The sequence below is a fragment of the Suricata suricatta genome, chromosome 6, assembly GCF_006229205.1.
Source record: "Suricata suricatta isolate VVHF042 chromosome 6, meerkat_22Aug2017_6uvM2_HiC, whole genome shotgun sequence".
Taxonomy (NCBI): Eukaryota; Metazoa; Chordata; class Mammalia; order Carnivora; family Herpestidae; genus Suricata; species Suricata suricatta.
The window spans coordinates 122,307,315-122,323,546 of NC_043705.1; the positions used below are offsets into that span (position 1 = coordinate 122,307,315).

Consider the following 16,232-nt stretch of genomic DNA (forward strand, 5'->3'; position numbering starts at 1 on the left):
AATGCAGGCCTGAACTCATAACCCTGAGATGGAGACCTGAGCTCAGATCAAGAGTTGGATGCTTACCTGACTGAGTCATCCAGGTGCCTCTTTAATTTTAACATTCCTGATAGAGATGTAGTGATATCTCATTAATTTTCATCTCCCCAGTAGGTAATTTTGCACATGTTTTCATGTGCTTTTTTTGATATCTGTATACCTTTGTCACTGAAATGTTTGTTTCTGTTTTTTGCTCACTTAAAAATTTTAATGTTAATTTTTGAGTGAGAGACAGAGATCAAATGGGGAAGAGGCAGAAAGAGAGGAGACACAGAACCTGAAGCAGGCTCCAGGCTCGGAGCTGTCAGCACAGAGCCTGACAAGGGGCTCAAACCTGTGAACCATGAGATCATGACTTGAGCCGAAATTGGACACTTAACTGACTGAGCTACCCAGGCGCCCCTCTTTTGTTCATTTTTAATTTGATTTTTTATTACTACTGAGCGTTGAGAATTCCTTATGTATTCTTGATACCAGTCTTTTGTTTGATACGTAGTTTACAAATATTTTCTTCTAGTCCACAGCTTGTTTTTTCATCTTCTTCACATAGGCTTTAAAAAACAAAACGAGAGCTTTGTTGAGACATAATTCACATAAATATAATTCACCTATTTAAAGCCACAATTCAGTGGCTTTTAGTCTATGCACAGAGTGGTTCTACCATTACCACAGTCAGCTTTAGAACATTTTTGTCACCCCTAAGTGGAGGTCGGGGAGCCACAGCCCACAGTCAGCCACGCCATCCCTAGGGGCAACGACCAGCATACCTACAATCTTCTCTACCCGTACAACCATGCCGTTTTCACCTCCAGTACATATTCAATAAATTACATGAGATAGTCAATGCTTTATTATAAAATAGGTTGCATTAGATGATTTGGCCTAACTGTAGGCTTGTCTAAGTATTCTGAGCATGTTTAAGGGACACTAGGCTAAGTTACAATGTTCAGTAAGTTAGGTGTGTTAAATATATTTTTGACTTAATGATATTTTCAACTTTGATGAGTTCATTGGGACATAACCCCATTGTAAGTCAAGGAAGATCTGTATACAAATTGAATTAATACCCTATTTTTGAAAAGAGAAAATTCCAGAGTTTCTATCTCTAAAGCTGGGAGGTCCAAAGCAACACTTGAGAGAGGAGTGTATGTGGGAGACGTAAGACAGAGTCCCTTTCTTGGGCAAACAAGGAGTTAGGTGGAAGGTTAGAGCGGAGAAAGTGTATGCTTGAAACACAGTCCAACAGAGCAAGCCCGCCTACAGAGGATACACCTCAGGTTGACAAACTTAAGCCAAAAAGAGCTGCCTAGAAATCTCTAATAGCCTTAACAGGGCAGAAGTGGGCAGAGCATAAAGGTTCAGCCAAGACCGGCTTGTCTTGTGTTGATGGGTGGATTGTAGCCCTAGGACAAGGGGAAAAGTCACAGAAGGCAAGGCCAGACAAGATGCAGTCAAGAGTCCTGGAAAGGTTCAAGGAAAACTTTTAACTTAACATTCTTGCCAAACCTTCTTTGTGTTGGAAAATGGGATTTCTGGCTAATTAAAATGTTAAAGTTTATTTAGAAAAGTCTTACTTTGACAGCTGTACTTGTTGAAACGTTAATGCCTTAATAAGCAGACTTTCGTGATTGTGAAACAGTCTCCTTAGGGACCGAAAGGTCACTCTGGGACTTGTTGATGCGGCCAGAGAAATTGCAGGAGGTTGGGTGGATAGGTGTTCATTTCAACATCCACCATCTACCATGGAAGTTACCTTTTTTGTTTTCACTTCATTTTTAAATGATGGTAGAATCTATATAAAATAAAGAGCACCATCCCATTGTTGGGCACCCATCACCGCTATCTATTCATCTCCAGAACCATTTCCATCTTTCCAATCTGAAACGCTATACCAACCAGACGCTAGCTCCTCACACGTTCCCTCCCCTGGCAGCCCTTGGCAAGCACCGTTCCATTATCTGTCTGTATGAATTTGACTACTCTAGGTGCCTCGTGTAAGGGGGTTCTGCAGTACTTGTCCTCTGATGCCTGCTTAGTTCACTTAGCATAACACCCTCAAGTTCCCTTTATGCTGTAGTCGGTGTCAGAGTGCTGAATAACACTCCATTGTATGTGTACCGCTGCATTTTGTTTATCTGCTCCCGTCAATGGACAGGAAGTCACTTTTTAGAATAAATCTAAGTGTCAGAACTATCTGATCTCGGTCTCTCTCTCTCTCTCCTAAAAAAAAGTACAGAAAAAAGAATAAGTAAAATCACTTGCTTCTGAATTCTGCTTCCTTGTTGTTGTGCTCTAGTGCGTGAGGACAGAAGACAGCTTATAAGGCGAGGGCAGCCAGGCTGGTTAAAGTCAGGACTCTCCCCAGTCAGTGAAACTAAATAAACTTAACGAAAAACAGGAGGAATGAGGTTTTGACCCGTTGCGAATATCATAGCTTTAGTTGCAGTTAAGATGGGGGAAAAGAAAAGAACACTTATGATGACCCCAGTGTGTGGAGGGTATCATGCTTGATGCTCCCCCCACCTTACAATGTACTCCTTCTGCCAAACAGTTCTGTGAGGCAGACTTTAGACAAGATTAGGAGACCCTGGATTAATAACCAAGTGTCTTGGACTCTAACCAAGTTCTGTGCAAATAAAAATCTAAGGTACATCACATCCATCATTCTCAATTTTGTAGCAGCCAAGAATAAAAAAATTAAAAGGAACAGGTGAAGTTTATTTTAATAATTTTCTTAGCTCACGCTATCCAGAATATTATTTCAACATATGTTACTTGTTAATGTGATAGTTTACATTCTCTCTCTCTCTCTCTCTCTCTCTCTCTCTCTTTCATACTAACTCTTTGAGGGCCCCCGGGTGACTCAGTCGGTTAAGCCTCCAACTTCGGCTCAGGTCAGATCTCACGTTCGTGGGTTCCAGCCCCCCTTCAGACTCTGTGCTGACCGCTAGCTCAGTGCCTGGAGTCTGCTTCCGGTTCTGTCTCCTTCTCTCTCTGCCCCTCCCCCTCTCATACTCTTGTCTTTCTATATATCAAAAATAAATAAAACATTAAAAAAACCATACATACATACTAACTCTTTGAAATCCAGGGTGTATCTTACACGAACAGCACATGTCAAGTCCTCTGGCTCCACGTGTGGCTGGTGGGCTGTGGATTGTCCTGGGCTTCCCTGGACCAGACTGTTCTTTCCGGTGCCCCAGGAAGTTCAATGTCTCCCTTTATAGCTCATGTATCTCTAGTCCCTTAACGAAATGCCGGCTCCCATTTTCAAAGCTCTTTGCCATCACATGCCTTCATAGAAAAATGGCTGGCTGCTTACTTAAAGGGAATAATTCCTTTTTTTCCTTCTTAAGTTTGCATCTTCTCCCACTCTAGTCGATTTGCCTACCTTTGGAGAACCAGAAAATGAATGAATAGACAAATTGGGTAGATTTCTATGTCTCAATAATTAGTAGGTGACTGCGTGATTGCTGTTGCTAGAGACACATTCTAGACAACTGGGGAGAATAGCATCTGGCTACTGGGTTGCAAGGGCAAACATGAACAAGAGAATTGGATAAAGAGCTCAGAAAAATGCTGCTATTAAGCCATAAATGTGAAGAAAATCAAAGGGTCTTCAGATTTTTTAAAGTTTATTTTTCTGACTATAAAGATAACAGAAAAACATAGTAATGTGGATAAAGGAAAAAAACCAACTCAGATTCCACTTTCTGTCCTGAGCTTTCAAGAAATTGGAGAGCTGACATGGGAATGCCTGGTTACTTGTGGTTTCCCTGGTCCCTTAGGAGCAAGAGGACACTTTCCTCCAGAACAGCATTCTCTTTAGGAAACAAAAGGCGCCCGATTTTGACATGCGACATGTGTGCATTTGTTGTTAGCAACCTCTTTGGGGACTGGTGGTTGGAGGTGAGTAAATATATTGAGAAAAGTATAGAAGTTGGAATGAATGAATGATGAAATTCAGATTAGGTTCATTAAAATGCGAACACTTTTTTTTTTAAGTCTCTATATAACACTCCTGCCCCACAAATAAATATTAAGTGAATGAATCCATATACTCACTCAGCAGACACTGCCTATGAGAAGACACCAGGCTCAAGGCTGAGTCCTGAGTTACAGAGATGACTGAGGCTCTGATCCAGGACGTCCTCGTAAAGAAAGCCTCCCCTCTCAGGGAGATGCTGTCTAAGCCAGCAGATGGCCCATGCAGAAGATTAAATGAAATATGGAGCTTTGAGCTATGCTGCATTTGAGAATAGATAAAATCCTGCCTTTGATTCATAACAATACTAATATCATCCTGACTTTTACTAGAAAAAAAGCAAGCTGCAATTTCTCTTTTTGGCAGTTGTCACAAGAGCAAAGCAATCCATGATTGAAGAAGATATAATGTCCCTTGTGATTGTAATTTGATTCCTGAGTCAAGTGTATTTGTCCCTGAAGCCTAAGAAAAAAATGATGTATTTGGCGCATTCAGTGCCTTTAGACTATTTAGGAAACAGAATCTTATAACACAGTGGGAAACTCCACACCCTATAGCATTTTCTATTTTACAAAAACATTTTTGTGAACTGAATATACTATATTTGTAAATATAGCAGGGCTGAATTTCACCATGAAAACAACACAAAATATGATAGACAAGAAACTCTTAGCCCTCACCTCCAGTATGTGGACCTTTAAAATTCTAGACAAAGAGCTTTTAAAAATTTCTTTTCTTGGGATGCCTGGGTGGCTCAGTCAGTTAAGCATCGGGCTTCAGCTCAGGTCATGATCTCATGGTTTGTGGGTTCAAGCCCCGCATCGGGCTCTGTGCTGACAGCTAGTTCAGAGCCTGGAGCCTGCTTCAGATTCTATATCTCCCTCTCTCACTGACCCTCTTCTGCTCATAATGTCTCTCTCTGTCTCTCAAAAATAAATAAAAAACATTTAAAAAATGTCTTTTCTTTAAATACAGATCGTGGAGTGGACATGAACATGAACAAAGCTTTCAGAGGTTAAAAAAAAGGAGGAGGGAAGGATGATGGGAATGCAGACAGCAGAGATTAACCAAATGCTAAAAACAAAGATGATGGTTTTCCTGGAGCTCTAAATTCTGGACTTTAAGAGTCCATTTGTGAGCAACTGGGGACAAATATCTGAGCCCATAGAAAGTGGAAAGCTTGGAAACTTTTCAAGCCAGAACTTGGAAAAAGTGTCATTCTTAGCAAAGGGATGTATTAGAAACCAAACCAAACCAATCAACCAACAAAAAATATCACAGAGGAAAACTACAAAGATTTGCACCTATTTTGGTCTAGGTTCTGGGTGGACCAAGGTCATATATATGCTAGGAGAAGAGAAACCTATATGAATATAAATATCATGCTTATAATAAACTGACATGGAAGAAGTTGTATTGGCATGAAATTAAGCATTGAGTGGAGTATGTAAATACACTCATTACATATGTATGCATATAACATACCCATGTGTGTGTCAGTATGACCATATGTACATATGGTCTCTTTTGCCTTTTTTAAAAAAATTGTCTCTTCAGGGTAGAAATGTTCTTTTAGTGTCTGCTCAAAGATAGGGCAGATGGCTTCTCTGGTCTACATGATATAGCTCTCTGATTAGTGTGCTCAAAGATTTCTTTGCTCTTGACTTGCAGCTTGACTACTTGCTGTCTTGCCAAGTTAACATTTATACTCAGGGACTCTGGGAGTACAGAAGAGCTCAGATCTATTTATGAGGGACTCTGGGAGTACAGAAGAGCTTAGATCTATTTATGCCCTGGAGTCAAGTTGGTGAAATGAAACATCAGGCAATTATGTGTGGGCTAGGGAAATGGCAGCAGCAAAAGGAGCCGAGTGTTAGGTTTCTTTCTAACAGAATGCTCAGCCTTTGGTGACTGGGGAGAGGATTAAAAGTCAACCCAATAGGCATCAACAAAAATGTTCTTGCTTCATTTAAAAGCACATAAGAATTGATGTTCCCAGGCATGAGTAGTGTTTTCTTTCTTTTTCCATGAAACCTTGGTATGTTCAGATCCTTAAAGAAGACCATACAGGAGACTCATAGAAATGTTTTCCCCAGAACACGAGTGCGCATGTAGCCTTTCCGAACATGCTATTTCTGGAAGCCATTTGGGGTGGTCATTCATTCCTGTTCTTTATGCAGTGGAGGTATTATAAGAGAACCCTTTGTTTATTTACACTTAATCAACTTACCGATCTGAGGAGATGGATCAATTGCTGCCACTTGGAGAGGGAAGCAGCCCACCCCCGGAGGATTAAGGATAAGAAGAGACGGTGCCTACAAACATGGAGAGGGTGATTAAGTCATCATATCCTTCAGGATTATATATTTATATGTGACAGAAAACCCCAAAGAAGGTATATTTATTTGAAATGTTGCTATTGCATGCAAAGAACTAGTCTAGCTGGTAGGGATAGAAGAGTGAGCAAAACAGACACAACAGCCCTCTTCCATTCTAGCTGAAAAACAGACTTTTATTTCTCTCTCACATAAATGAAATTTGGAGATACAATGTCCGAGGTTGGTGTGGTGCTCCACAATCATCGAGAACTCAGACTCTTTCTGTTGCCTGTCTCCTATCTTGTTCTATCTTTGATGTCTGGCTTCACTACACGGAGGTGGGGGGAGGAGGGAAGAGAACACCTGTCCAAGGTCATGGGACTTACAAGTAACTCAATGCAGAAGTGGTTCAGGCCAGGCCCATAGGGATGGGGAGTGAACAGTTGTCAATGGTGGACTTTCTAGGTCCTATCAGACTTCAGATGCTCTTCTTTTTTCCCAGTGCCATTTCTCCAGCCACCAGCTCTGGGTCCAAGACATCTTATCTAAGTAGTATGTGTCTCGAATGAGACATTGTCCCCAGAAAGCCAGTTTCAAAAGATAACATATTGCCTATTGAGCCTCCCCTAGACAAATTTCCTTCAAGCATTACTTGGGACTAGTGGGGACTTGGATCTTGGGGCCAGCTACTGCCTGGTCTTGCTTTTCTGCTAGGATGACTGCCTTGAGCTAATCCTTTCTACTCCACACATGGCGGTTTCCAGGCAGGGGGTTCCCAGGAACACAACTCCTACCCCCACTCCACCAATCTGCATGAGATTCAGACTTACTCATCTAAAATGCTGGTCTGTTGCTTATGAGCTATAGGACTTTGAACAAACTGTATAACTTCTCTGAATCTCATGTTTCTTAGTTTAAAATAGCAATAATAAGACGTATCTCCTATGGTTATTTTGAACTAACTCGTAAATGACCAAATAAAAAAGTGTTTATCACAGACCAGGCGCTTGCTCAGCATCCCGGCAGAGGTGACTGACTGCATCTGTGTAGTTGCTGAATCGTTGTGCCTCAGGAACCTCACTCCTGCTGCTGGCAGGGAGATGGGAGTCTAGAAGCGACAGGGCGAGGCCTGGAGAAGATTAACTTGAGAGGATCTTCTTGGGGGAAGCTGGACCTCTAATCTGCCAGCCGGTGCAGTTACTGGCCAGTTTCCAGTTAGTGGTAAGTAATCCTTCACAGGGCAGGCAGAAATCCTCCTCTATGAAACATCTGTGCAGGGGCAGCAGAAGAGAATTGAGGGAAGCGCTGAGTCAGGGTAGGAGACACAGCCTTGAGCAAAACCCTCAGTGGAAGAGGTGGCTTCATTGCTCATGCTAAAAAACATCCCTTAGAGTCCAGGAAACTTTATAACTTCCTGAGTCTTCTGCTCTCTGCGTTCACTTTCCTTGCTCCCTGGGAAGGCTTGAGCCTTCTCCATGCAACTTGCTCAAGCTATGGTTCTTACCTCCTTGCAGCTGGCCTGGCGACCCTGAGTCTGACAGATGGGCTCTGCTACCCAAGAAAACTGTAAATGAGACAGAGCTTTGTGAAGAGTTGCCTAAAGCATGTGGGGGTTGGGGAAGGGAAAAAGAAGTCAGTTATTTGCATTTCCCAGAGATCTCCAGGCCCTCTGCTCTGTTAGCGCACAGGTGTCCTGCACCCCTCAGCAGATACTGTGTAGATATCTTCACTTTCTTAGCTTCCGGTTTGGGAAAGTCAGTCCTGTGTCAGGACTGGAAATTGTCCTGCCATAAACTGCCCATTTGGCTAGATTTCTTCCCTTCAAACAAACACTTCACAGTCTCTGTGTGGAGAATTCTTTAATTGAGACAAGTCATCCCATGTTGTATGGAAACCAATTTGACAATAAATTATATTTAAAAAAAATAACAACAAAATGAAACAAGTCATCCCATAGGGGAAAGTAGACAACTTTTACAGGTCTTCAATATTTGTGGTTCATAAATTGTTTCTGATCATCTTCAGTTTTTCCTTCACCCCTACACTAAACACTTATTGGGTGCCACTGTTTGTGAGCCATGGTATTAGGCACTGGTTATAAAGCTAAAGGAGTCGTCCTTCTGGCCCTTGACAGAGTCAGCAAGGTCAGGCTCTGATGAGAGCTTCTCTTCTTTTAGTTAAAATGTGAATGAACTTCAAGAACCTTTTGACAGCCTCAGAAAATGATTTTGCCTAAATTGCTTTACTGTCTGTCAGCTGTTTTTTGAGGAGAAAAAAGAGTCATCCTTGCAATCACTTCTTGTAATTGTCTTAACGTTCAACAATGGAAGCTCTAATGTAGTCCTGGGTGAGAATGTCACTATAATTTTGAGTGTATATGTGTATGGGTGTTGATAATTTTGTGTTTTCTTTGGAGGTGGAAAAGGAAAACAATTAAAGGTAAGAGGATTCTTAAATATTCATTTTTATACATTTTGTTAAAGAATTTTGTTAAAAGTAAAAAAACTGAACAGCTCCTCGAGGAGCAGGAAACTATAGCAATGCGGAAAGTTGTCGGTTTGAGGCCTAGGCACAAGTGGGATCTCTGAACGAAGTATGTGTGGGGTATGGACGTAATTGTGTCCTCCCAAATTTCCCATGTTGAAGCCCTAATCCCCCACCACCACCTGGGGTGACTATTCAGACACAGGGCTTTTAGGAGGTTACTAAGGTTAAATGAGATCATAAGGGTGGGGTCCTAATTCAGCACAATCGATGCCTTCTAAGAAGGAGGTGAGAAAGAGATCTGGCCACATGCGCACACGGAGGAAAAACCATGTCAGCAGAGAGAGGGAGGGTGGCCATCTGCAAGCCAGGAAGAGAGCTCTCACCAGAGCCTGACCTTGCCGGCATCCTGATCTTGGACTTACAGCTTCCAAGACTGGAAGAAGATACACTTCTGTCATTTAAGCCATGGTATTTTTTTACAGAGTCCTGAACTGACTAAGTATGTGTGTGTTCAGGGGTGGCAAGGTCAGGGGAGCTTCCCAGGATTGTTGGCACCTCACCTGTCCCTAAAGAACTGTCTGGCTTTGTCACCAAGCCTTGAAGATAAGTGTGTACGGTTGGTTTCTCATACAGTCTGAAGTTCTTGAGTGGAAGCATTTCTTCTGTGAAGTCGGGAATGACTTCATGAGGACCCAACACAGTCAGCCTGTGTGTATATGATCCTCTTATGCAGCTCGGTCCCATCAGGGTCTGGGTTGAATCCCATCACTACCACTCTTGCAAAGCTTCTGGCACTGCCTATAAGAGGACAGATATCTCTCTCCTTGGGGATTATTTGAAACCTGGAGACATTTTCATTAGCACAGGATCTGGCCTTTAGCAAGTGCTTAGTGTAGGTCTTGTTGAAAATGTTAAATCGATACACGTCTTTACCAGCCTGCATCTCTCATTTCCACACTTCCTCCTACATGCCCACTTACTGAGAACTCACCAGACTCTCTTCTGGAAAAATGAAAATAACTTGATGGGCTTTAAAGGCATCTTTTTTCTTTCTTCTTTATACTCTGTTGTTCAATATTGAGGAGATAAAAGGTGGAGGAGGGGGAGTAAAGGCAGAGATGCAAGAAAAGCAAGGACTGGGAGAAGCAGTGAAATCACCTATATCCCACCAGCATCTTAGGCATGCCAGCCTCCTGCCAGCTCCTAACCATAGACACCTGTGGTCTGAAAGGAGAGTTATCTACAGCCGCAGCCTGGGACACAGGTCCTGCCTTAATGACCGGACTGCAAAATGCATACTCTGTGCCAGTGGAAACCTCTGCAAGGGGACCCCCCCTACCCCCAGGGGGCAGGTGATGAGCCTACAGGACCAAGTGAGGAGGGGGTACCAAGTACCATAGGCTTTGTGGGGGCACTGGGTGAAGACACTTATAGCTGGTCATCCAGATACATGAGGTCATGGAGAGCACTGGGCATCCTTGCATCTTGGAAGAGATTCCCCGCCCCGCATGGCAAGGACAAGAGGGATTGAGAAAAGGAGATCACATCTAACCAGGTTGATAGGATTCCCCTACTAGGCCTGGTCTGCTAACACCCCTTCCAGAACACAGGCAGGCCCCAAGTGCGCTCAAGTATGGCTTGCTCCCTGGCTTGCACAGAGAGATTTGGAAACATTGTTCGAAATGTTCCCATCCTCACTAAGAGGGTGACAGACAGGGTGGGTAGTAAGGATGCAGAGTTAGAACCCATTGATAACATCTCTGGAGATTTCCTGGGGAAGACATACGTATCCATGCAAAGTAGGTGAAGGGAGGCAGATGGGAGGTCAACTATCTTCTGGTTCGCAAACCTTCACAAGACTTCCCTTCAAGGCTAACACAACCCTGGGTAATTTTACAAAAGGGTTATACCTAGCACAGCTTTATTATTTTCAAGTAAAGCTCACAATTAAGTGAATTTGAAATTATTTGGACCTACAATTATTTCATTTATTTTTGTGTGTGTGTGTGAATATTACTCAGTATGTTCTGACTTCACATAGATAGTGAAACTGAGGAACTGGGAAGGGTTGCATAGCAAACCAGGGTAATCAACTCCAGCTTTATACCTTCTTGAAGTATATGCAGCTTTTCCAGCCCTCATGCCCTCTGGCTGTATGCAAGCTTACTCTGTGGGAGACAGTGTGGTATATTTGAAACATGCATGATTTTAGGGCATAGAAAACCCTGGATCTTCCAGACATCATGGGCTATGTGACTTTGGGGAAATTATTGAACCAGTCGTTTTGAACATTAATTCCCACATTTGCGGGAATAGAAGAAATGGAGATAGAAGTATGTCCCTCAAATCTTCATGAGTATAAACAGCTTGGTGTTTTAAAACCCAGTGTGCTGCCTTGCACATAATAGGCACTGACAAATTTAGAGAAGGAGGAGAAGAAGAAAAAGTTCTTATTTTTTATTAAAACATTTTTTAATAGTGAGGAATCTATTTAATGAAATAGATAAGAATTGTTTCAAAGAAGAACTTTTGAACCTCTCTATAGGATGCAAATTTCAGGGGTGCCTGGGTGGCTCAGTCATTTAAGCATCTCACTTTGGCTAAGGTCATGATCTTAGTGATTTGTGAGTCTGAGCCCCACATTGAGTTCTCTGCTGTCAGCACAGCGCCCACTTCCGATCCTCGGTCCCCCACCCCCTCTCTCTGTCCCTCCCTTGATTTCTATCTCTCTCAAAAGAAATAGACTTTAAGAAAAGATGCAAATTTCAGTTATTTTGGTCATAATCACTGAAATCGGTTTCTTTCTCCATTTCAGTCATGTATATAAGAACATTGCATTCCTACATTGTTAAACACAAGTTAAACTTACGGTCTTGCATCTTGACAAGCAGAAGTGAGTCGTATATGAGAGTTAGCCCACTGTCTTCTCATTCATGTTCAGACAGTCTTGCCACCTCCCAGACACTAGAGCAACAGCGAGAAAAGTGGGAGAGGAACCACCGGCCCAGCAGAGGCCTGTCTCGGCGTTCCATCAGCAAAGAGCGATGGGTGGAGACGCTGGTGGTGGCTGACACGAAGATGATTGAGTACCATGGCAGTGACAGTGTGGAGTCCTATATCCTCACCATCATGAACATGGTATGTCAGACCATGGGGTGGGAGAGGCAGCTGGTGAACAGGTGTCATTAGATATGCTCTACCCTCCCAAATAAGAGAGAATGTTTTTGTTCTTTATATATATATACACATATATATATACATGTATATATATATATAAATCTAGTCCCTGCCTAAGTGAGGAAGGATGGAAATTCAGGGCAAATTATTTTGTCTCTTAAAGGTGTATATCCTATGGAAATTTGGAATTTGTCATATATTTTCTACCAAGATATTTCTCAAGTGACTCAATCCTTTTAGTATGAGTTTATCTACCAATTTATGTTAGTGTACAATAAGTAAACTGAGGCAAAAAATTACAATGTGTTTTCCTCAAGGTAGTTAGAATTAGAATTGGAATAAAGTTAATGACCCCCCCTTAATTCCAAACTTCCCATTTGCACCCTTGGTGTTTCTGCCTTTCCTGAGAAAGTGTTAGAGAGTTTTAGTCCTGTGGAGACAGGGAATGGTATTTGCCTCAGGAACTGAATATACAAGAAAGAAAGAATATGGGTCAGGGAAAAGGTCAAAGAGAAGAAAGACACCAGTCCCTTTAGCACACAGCTAGTCAGTCACCTTGGAAAGGTTGCCGTTAAGTATCATATGTGGATTGGGCCAGGGGCCTCTCTCACTCTTTGCTGCACTCCACCCCAAATTCCTAAGCTATTAGATAACATTTATTTTAAGTGTATCCCTGCTGTCTGCCCCCCACCCCCTTGGACTTTATCTAATACTTATTCATGTGAGCTAATGGTTTTCCATTTCTGACCCTAGGTCACTGGCTTATTCCATAACCCAAGTATTGGCAATGCAATTCACATTGTTGTGGTTCGGCTCATTCTACTTGAAGAAGAAGAGGTAAGGAAGAGCTTCTCCACTCTTCTGACCTGCATCCTTACCCTACCTTTTTTTCCAGGAGGGCTCTTGAGAGATCAGAAAGGGGGCACCAAAGGGTGTTTAGAAGCCCATTAAGAAGGAAAATAGTATTTCTGTACTATTTTCTTGGGAATTTAGAGCTGTTGAGTGGGAGATGGAGAATGTTTCTGAGACATGCATCATTGGAGTCACCTAACAGTCATTTTATCTAGTAACACACAAATCAGATTTGCAGCAGTGACTAAGAGTGTTCCACATTGAAAAAGACTAAATCATGAAATGGTTGCATGGTTTCAGTAAAAGTTGGGAGCAGCATAGAAATGTTGAACCCTTTATACTGTTTATTTACCTCTTGCATAATTAATGAATGTTCCTCAACTCTGGACTGTCTTGTCTCTCTGCACTTGGAAATGTCATCTGTTCTCAGAGACTTACATGTCTTCTATATGCGAAGACTCTCAATTGATACTTTAAACCCAGACCTCTTACTTGAGCTCCAGACTCACATCCACTTGCCTCCTTGCCATCTCACCCTGGATGTGTCATAGTCCTTGCGAACTTAGTAAGTCCATGGTGGAATTCTTGATTCCTCCCTGCCTCTGTCATCTCAATCTGCCTCTCCCTGACTCCGTTCTCCAACCCTCTGTGTTACCCATTTGAGTAGCATAAGCCTAGGAATCTTGAATCCTCCTTTTCTTCTCTTCCACATTCAACAGCAAGGCTCACAATTCTGCCTTCAAAATGCATCTCAAAACCACCCACTGTTCATCATTTCTACAGTCATTATGTTGCTTTTGGTCTTATCTTATTGCAGTGAACTCCCAAGTGGTCTTCTTAGTTTACACTTGCCCTCCATAATCCATTCTCTATGAAGCAGTTAGAATGAGAATCTTAAATGCAAATTTGAGTTGCTCCACTGCCAAAAACCATTAAACAGCTTTCTGTTGTTTTTAGAACAAAATAAAAAATTTCTGCTATGTCCTGCAGAGATTTTCATGATCATGCCTCCATCCACTTATCTTTCCATATGTCACTCTCTGCCTTGTTTCCCAACCTTGAACACTCTGGACTTCAGATAGGTTCTGGAACACAGGCCCTCTTCAGCCCCATGACTTGTGCACTTGTGGTTCCCAGTGCCTGAAACACCCCTTCCTTGGCCCTGCTGATGCCTGGAACTTTCTTACCTGTCACACCTCTGTTTACATGCAGCCTCTCTCCAGAGAAGTCTCGGTGGCCAACCTACTCAAAGACAACCCTACTTGCTCTTCTCCATCACAGAATGAAGTTTATTTCCTTTACTGATACTACTGTCACAATTCATTCATATTCTGTGCCTCTGTTTACTCTTTTCTTGTTTATCTTAGCCACCATCAGAATGTGAATCCCTTCTTTATTCTTGGCTATATCCTCAGCACCTAACAAATAAAGGAATGAATGAAGTGAAGTTTAATGAGTTAATGAACCAACCAACTTGATGAAATGTCTTTGCAATGTACAGACCTTACCCAGCAGCTGAAATATGTGAAGAATGGCATCATTCAATTCTCCCTCAGTAAGAGACCTGAGGTCAAAGTGCTCAAGGCAGGATTTATTGCTTCCTGGCCTCTACAATCAGAAGATTTAAAAAACAATAGTATCTGGAACCTGGATCCATATTCCTCTTTCTCTCCCCTGCCATTCCCGCTTTCCTAATCACTCAAGGCATATTTTGGGTATCTCCGAATATTGATGGATGTATTATTTTCCTTCCTGTGAGCCTTTTGTTATGAAAATTTATCCACTATTTAGAAACCAAACGAAACAAAAGCAATGTATCTTTTCAATGCCTAACATGACTTATTTGATTTTATGAGAATGTAACCTTGATTATTATTTATTATTGATTAGAACCCAGACAGTAAAGTTAAGTGTTAAGTGACAGGGTACAAATGGTTTTTGTTTGGTAGAGATGAAGATAATTTGTGTCCAGCAGAGAAGAGAACTCTGAAAGTTGTGGTTTTGTAGGTCTATGGAACATTAACTGATTTTATATCTAATTTAGCAATCATATTCAACCATTCTTTATGGTTTCACCAACTGTAGTGGCATCCTTTTCCTGTATCTGCCTTTGAACCAGCTTGGACATCTTGTCTATCTTCTTATTAATGAGTTAAATACATTCCTAGCATGCTTACTATGTATGAGAATTAAATTTTTAACTTTGTAAAAATTATGCTTTGATACTTTGGAAGACAAAATTTCACTATTGTGTAATGGTCTAGCCTATATGCATACTGAGCTGCAGAATATGTAGAAGCTTAGGGTTTTCAGACCAAAAAAAAAAAAAAAAACAAAAAACAGAAGAAGAACATTCTTCTGAATGCCAAAGGAAAGCCTTTCCCCCCAGCAGTCCCAGTGGTAGTGCTAGTCAGACCTCAAATTGTGGCTTCCATGATGGATCAGGCCCTTATAATCCCACATCTCTCCGTCCCCAAGAAACAATGCCACTTGGAGTCTGTGGAGGTCTCCCGATTGGATGTGGGGTGACCCCATAGTCTGGAGGCTGGAGGTGCGGGAAGTAGAAGTATCTACAAGGCAGAACAAAGGAGATAGAAGTTTATTGGATACACCACAATGGAGCAGTGGGCAGGGCAGCAAGGGAGAAGCTGTGTGCCATAAGGCAGTTGTGGGGGAGCTGTCGTTAAGGGGGAAGCTGAGGAGATGTGGGAATGTATGTGATTATACTTTTTTGGTATCTATGTCCTGGTGTAAGTAACCAGTGGGTTACTAATGACTCACTGGTCCTTTAGGGCTAATGGGTATTTTGAGATGGGTCACCTGATGGGCCTGTTTGTATTCAGCTAGGGAACTGGGGGTCACTGTGGGCCCTTCTACCTTACTCATGGTTCCATTGTTCAAATTTGGTTGCCTAAAAGCAACCCTAACAGAATCCTTTGAAAGAATTTGATTGGCTGCTCTCTGACTCCATCACAATTACATTGTTTTTCTTTTTCCTGTCCTCATTTTGCAAGAGCAGAGACACAAATGATTTGCTGCAAAAAATCCATGGCTTTCTTCCTTTTACTTGTCAAGTACCTTCCCCTTCAGGCTTTTAAAGAATCTCCAAGTAATACAAGGTTCATTATTTGACAGTAGAATTGCTGGCTCGTTGAAGAGTTGCAATTTGCAGTTCTCATTTTCTTGATTCTCAGATCGTGTGGCTCAAGCTCTTCTTCAAATCTTTGACTAATGAGCAGCCCAGACCACAACAAACAATTATTCCAGCCTTAACTGACATCAGGGTAGCAGCCAGAAGCCGAAAGTACAGTGTGAGTTATTGGGAGGGGACTCCTCCTCTGAGCAAGGAGATCTGAGGTCTGATCTGACTTTGC

At 42.0% G+C, this 16,232-nt stretch overlaps 1 protein-coding gene across 1 annotated transcript in view; it reads left to right on the forward strand.

The window, feature by feature from the left end:
* The window catches only part of ADAMTS12 (ADAM metallopeptidase with thrombospondin type 1 motif 12), a 276,826-nt gene that overhangs the window by 146,159 nt on the left and 114,435 nt on the right, over positions 1-16,232 (forward strand). The window contains exons 4-5 of the mRNA XM_029941278.1: positions 11,771-11,967; positions 12,760-12,843. Coding sequence (XP_029797138.1) covers positions 11,771-11,967; positions 12,760-12,843 — 281 coding nt within the window. The remainder of the gene's footprint in view (positions 1-11,770; positions 11,968-12,759; positions 12,844-16,232) is intronic.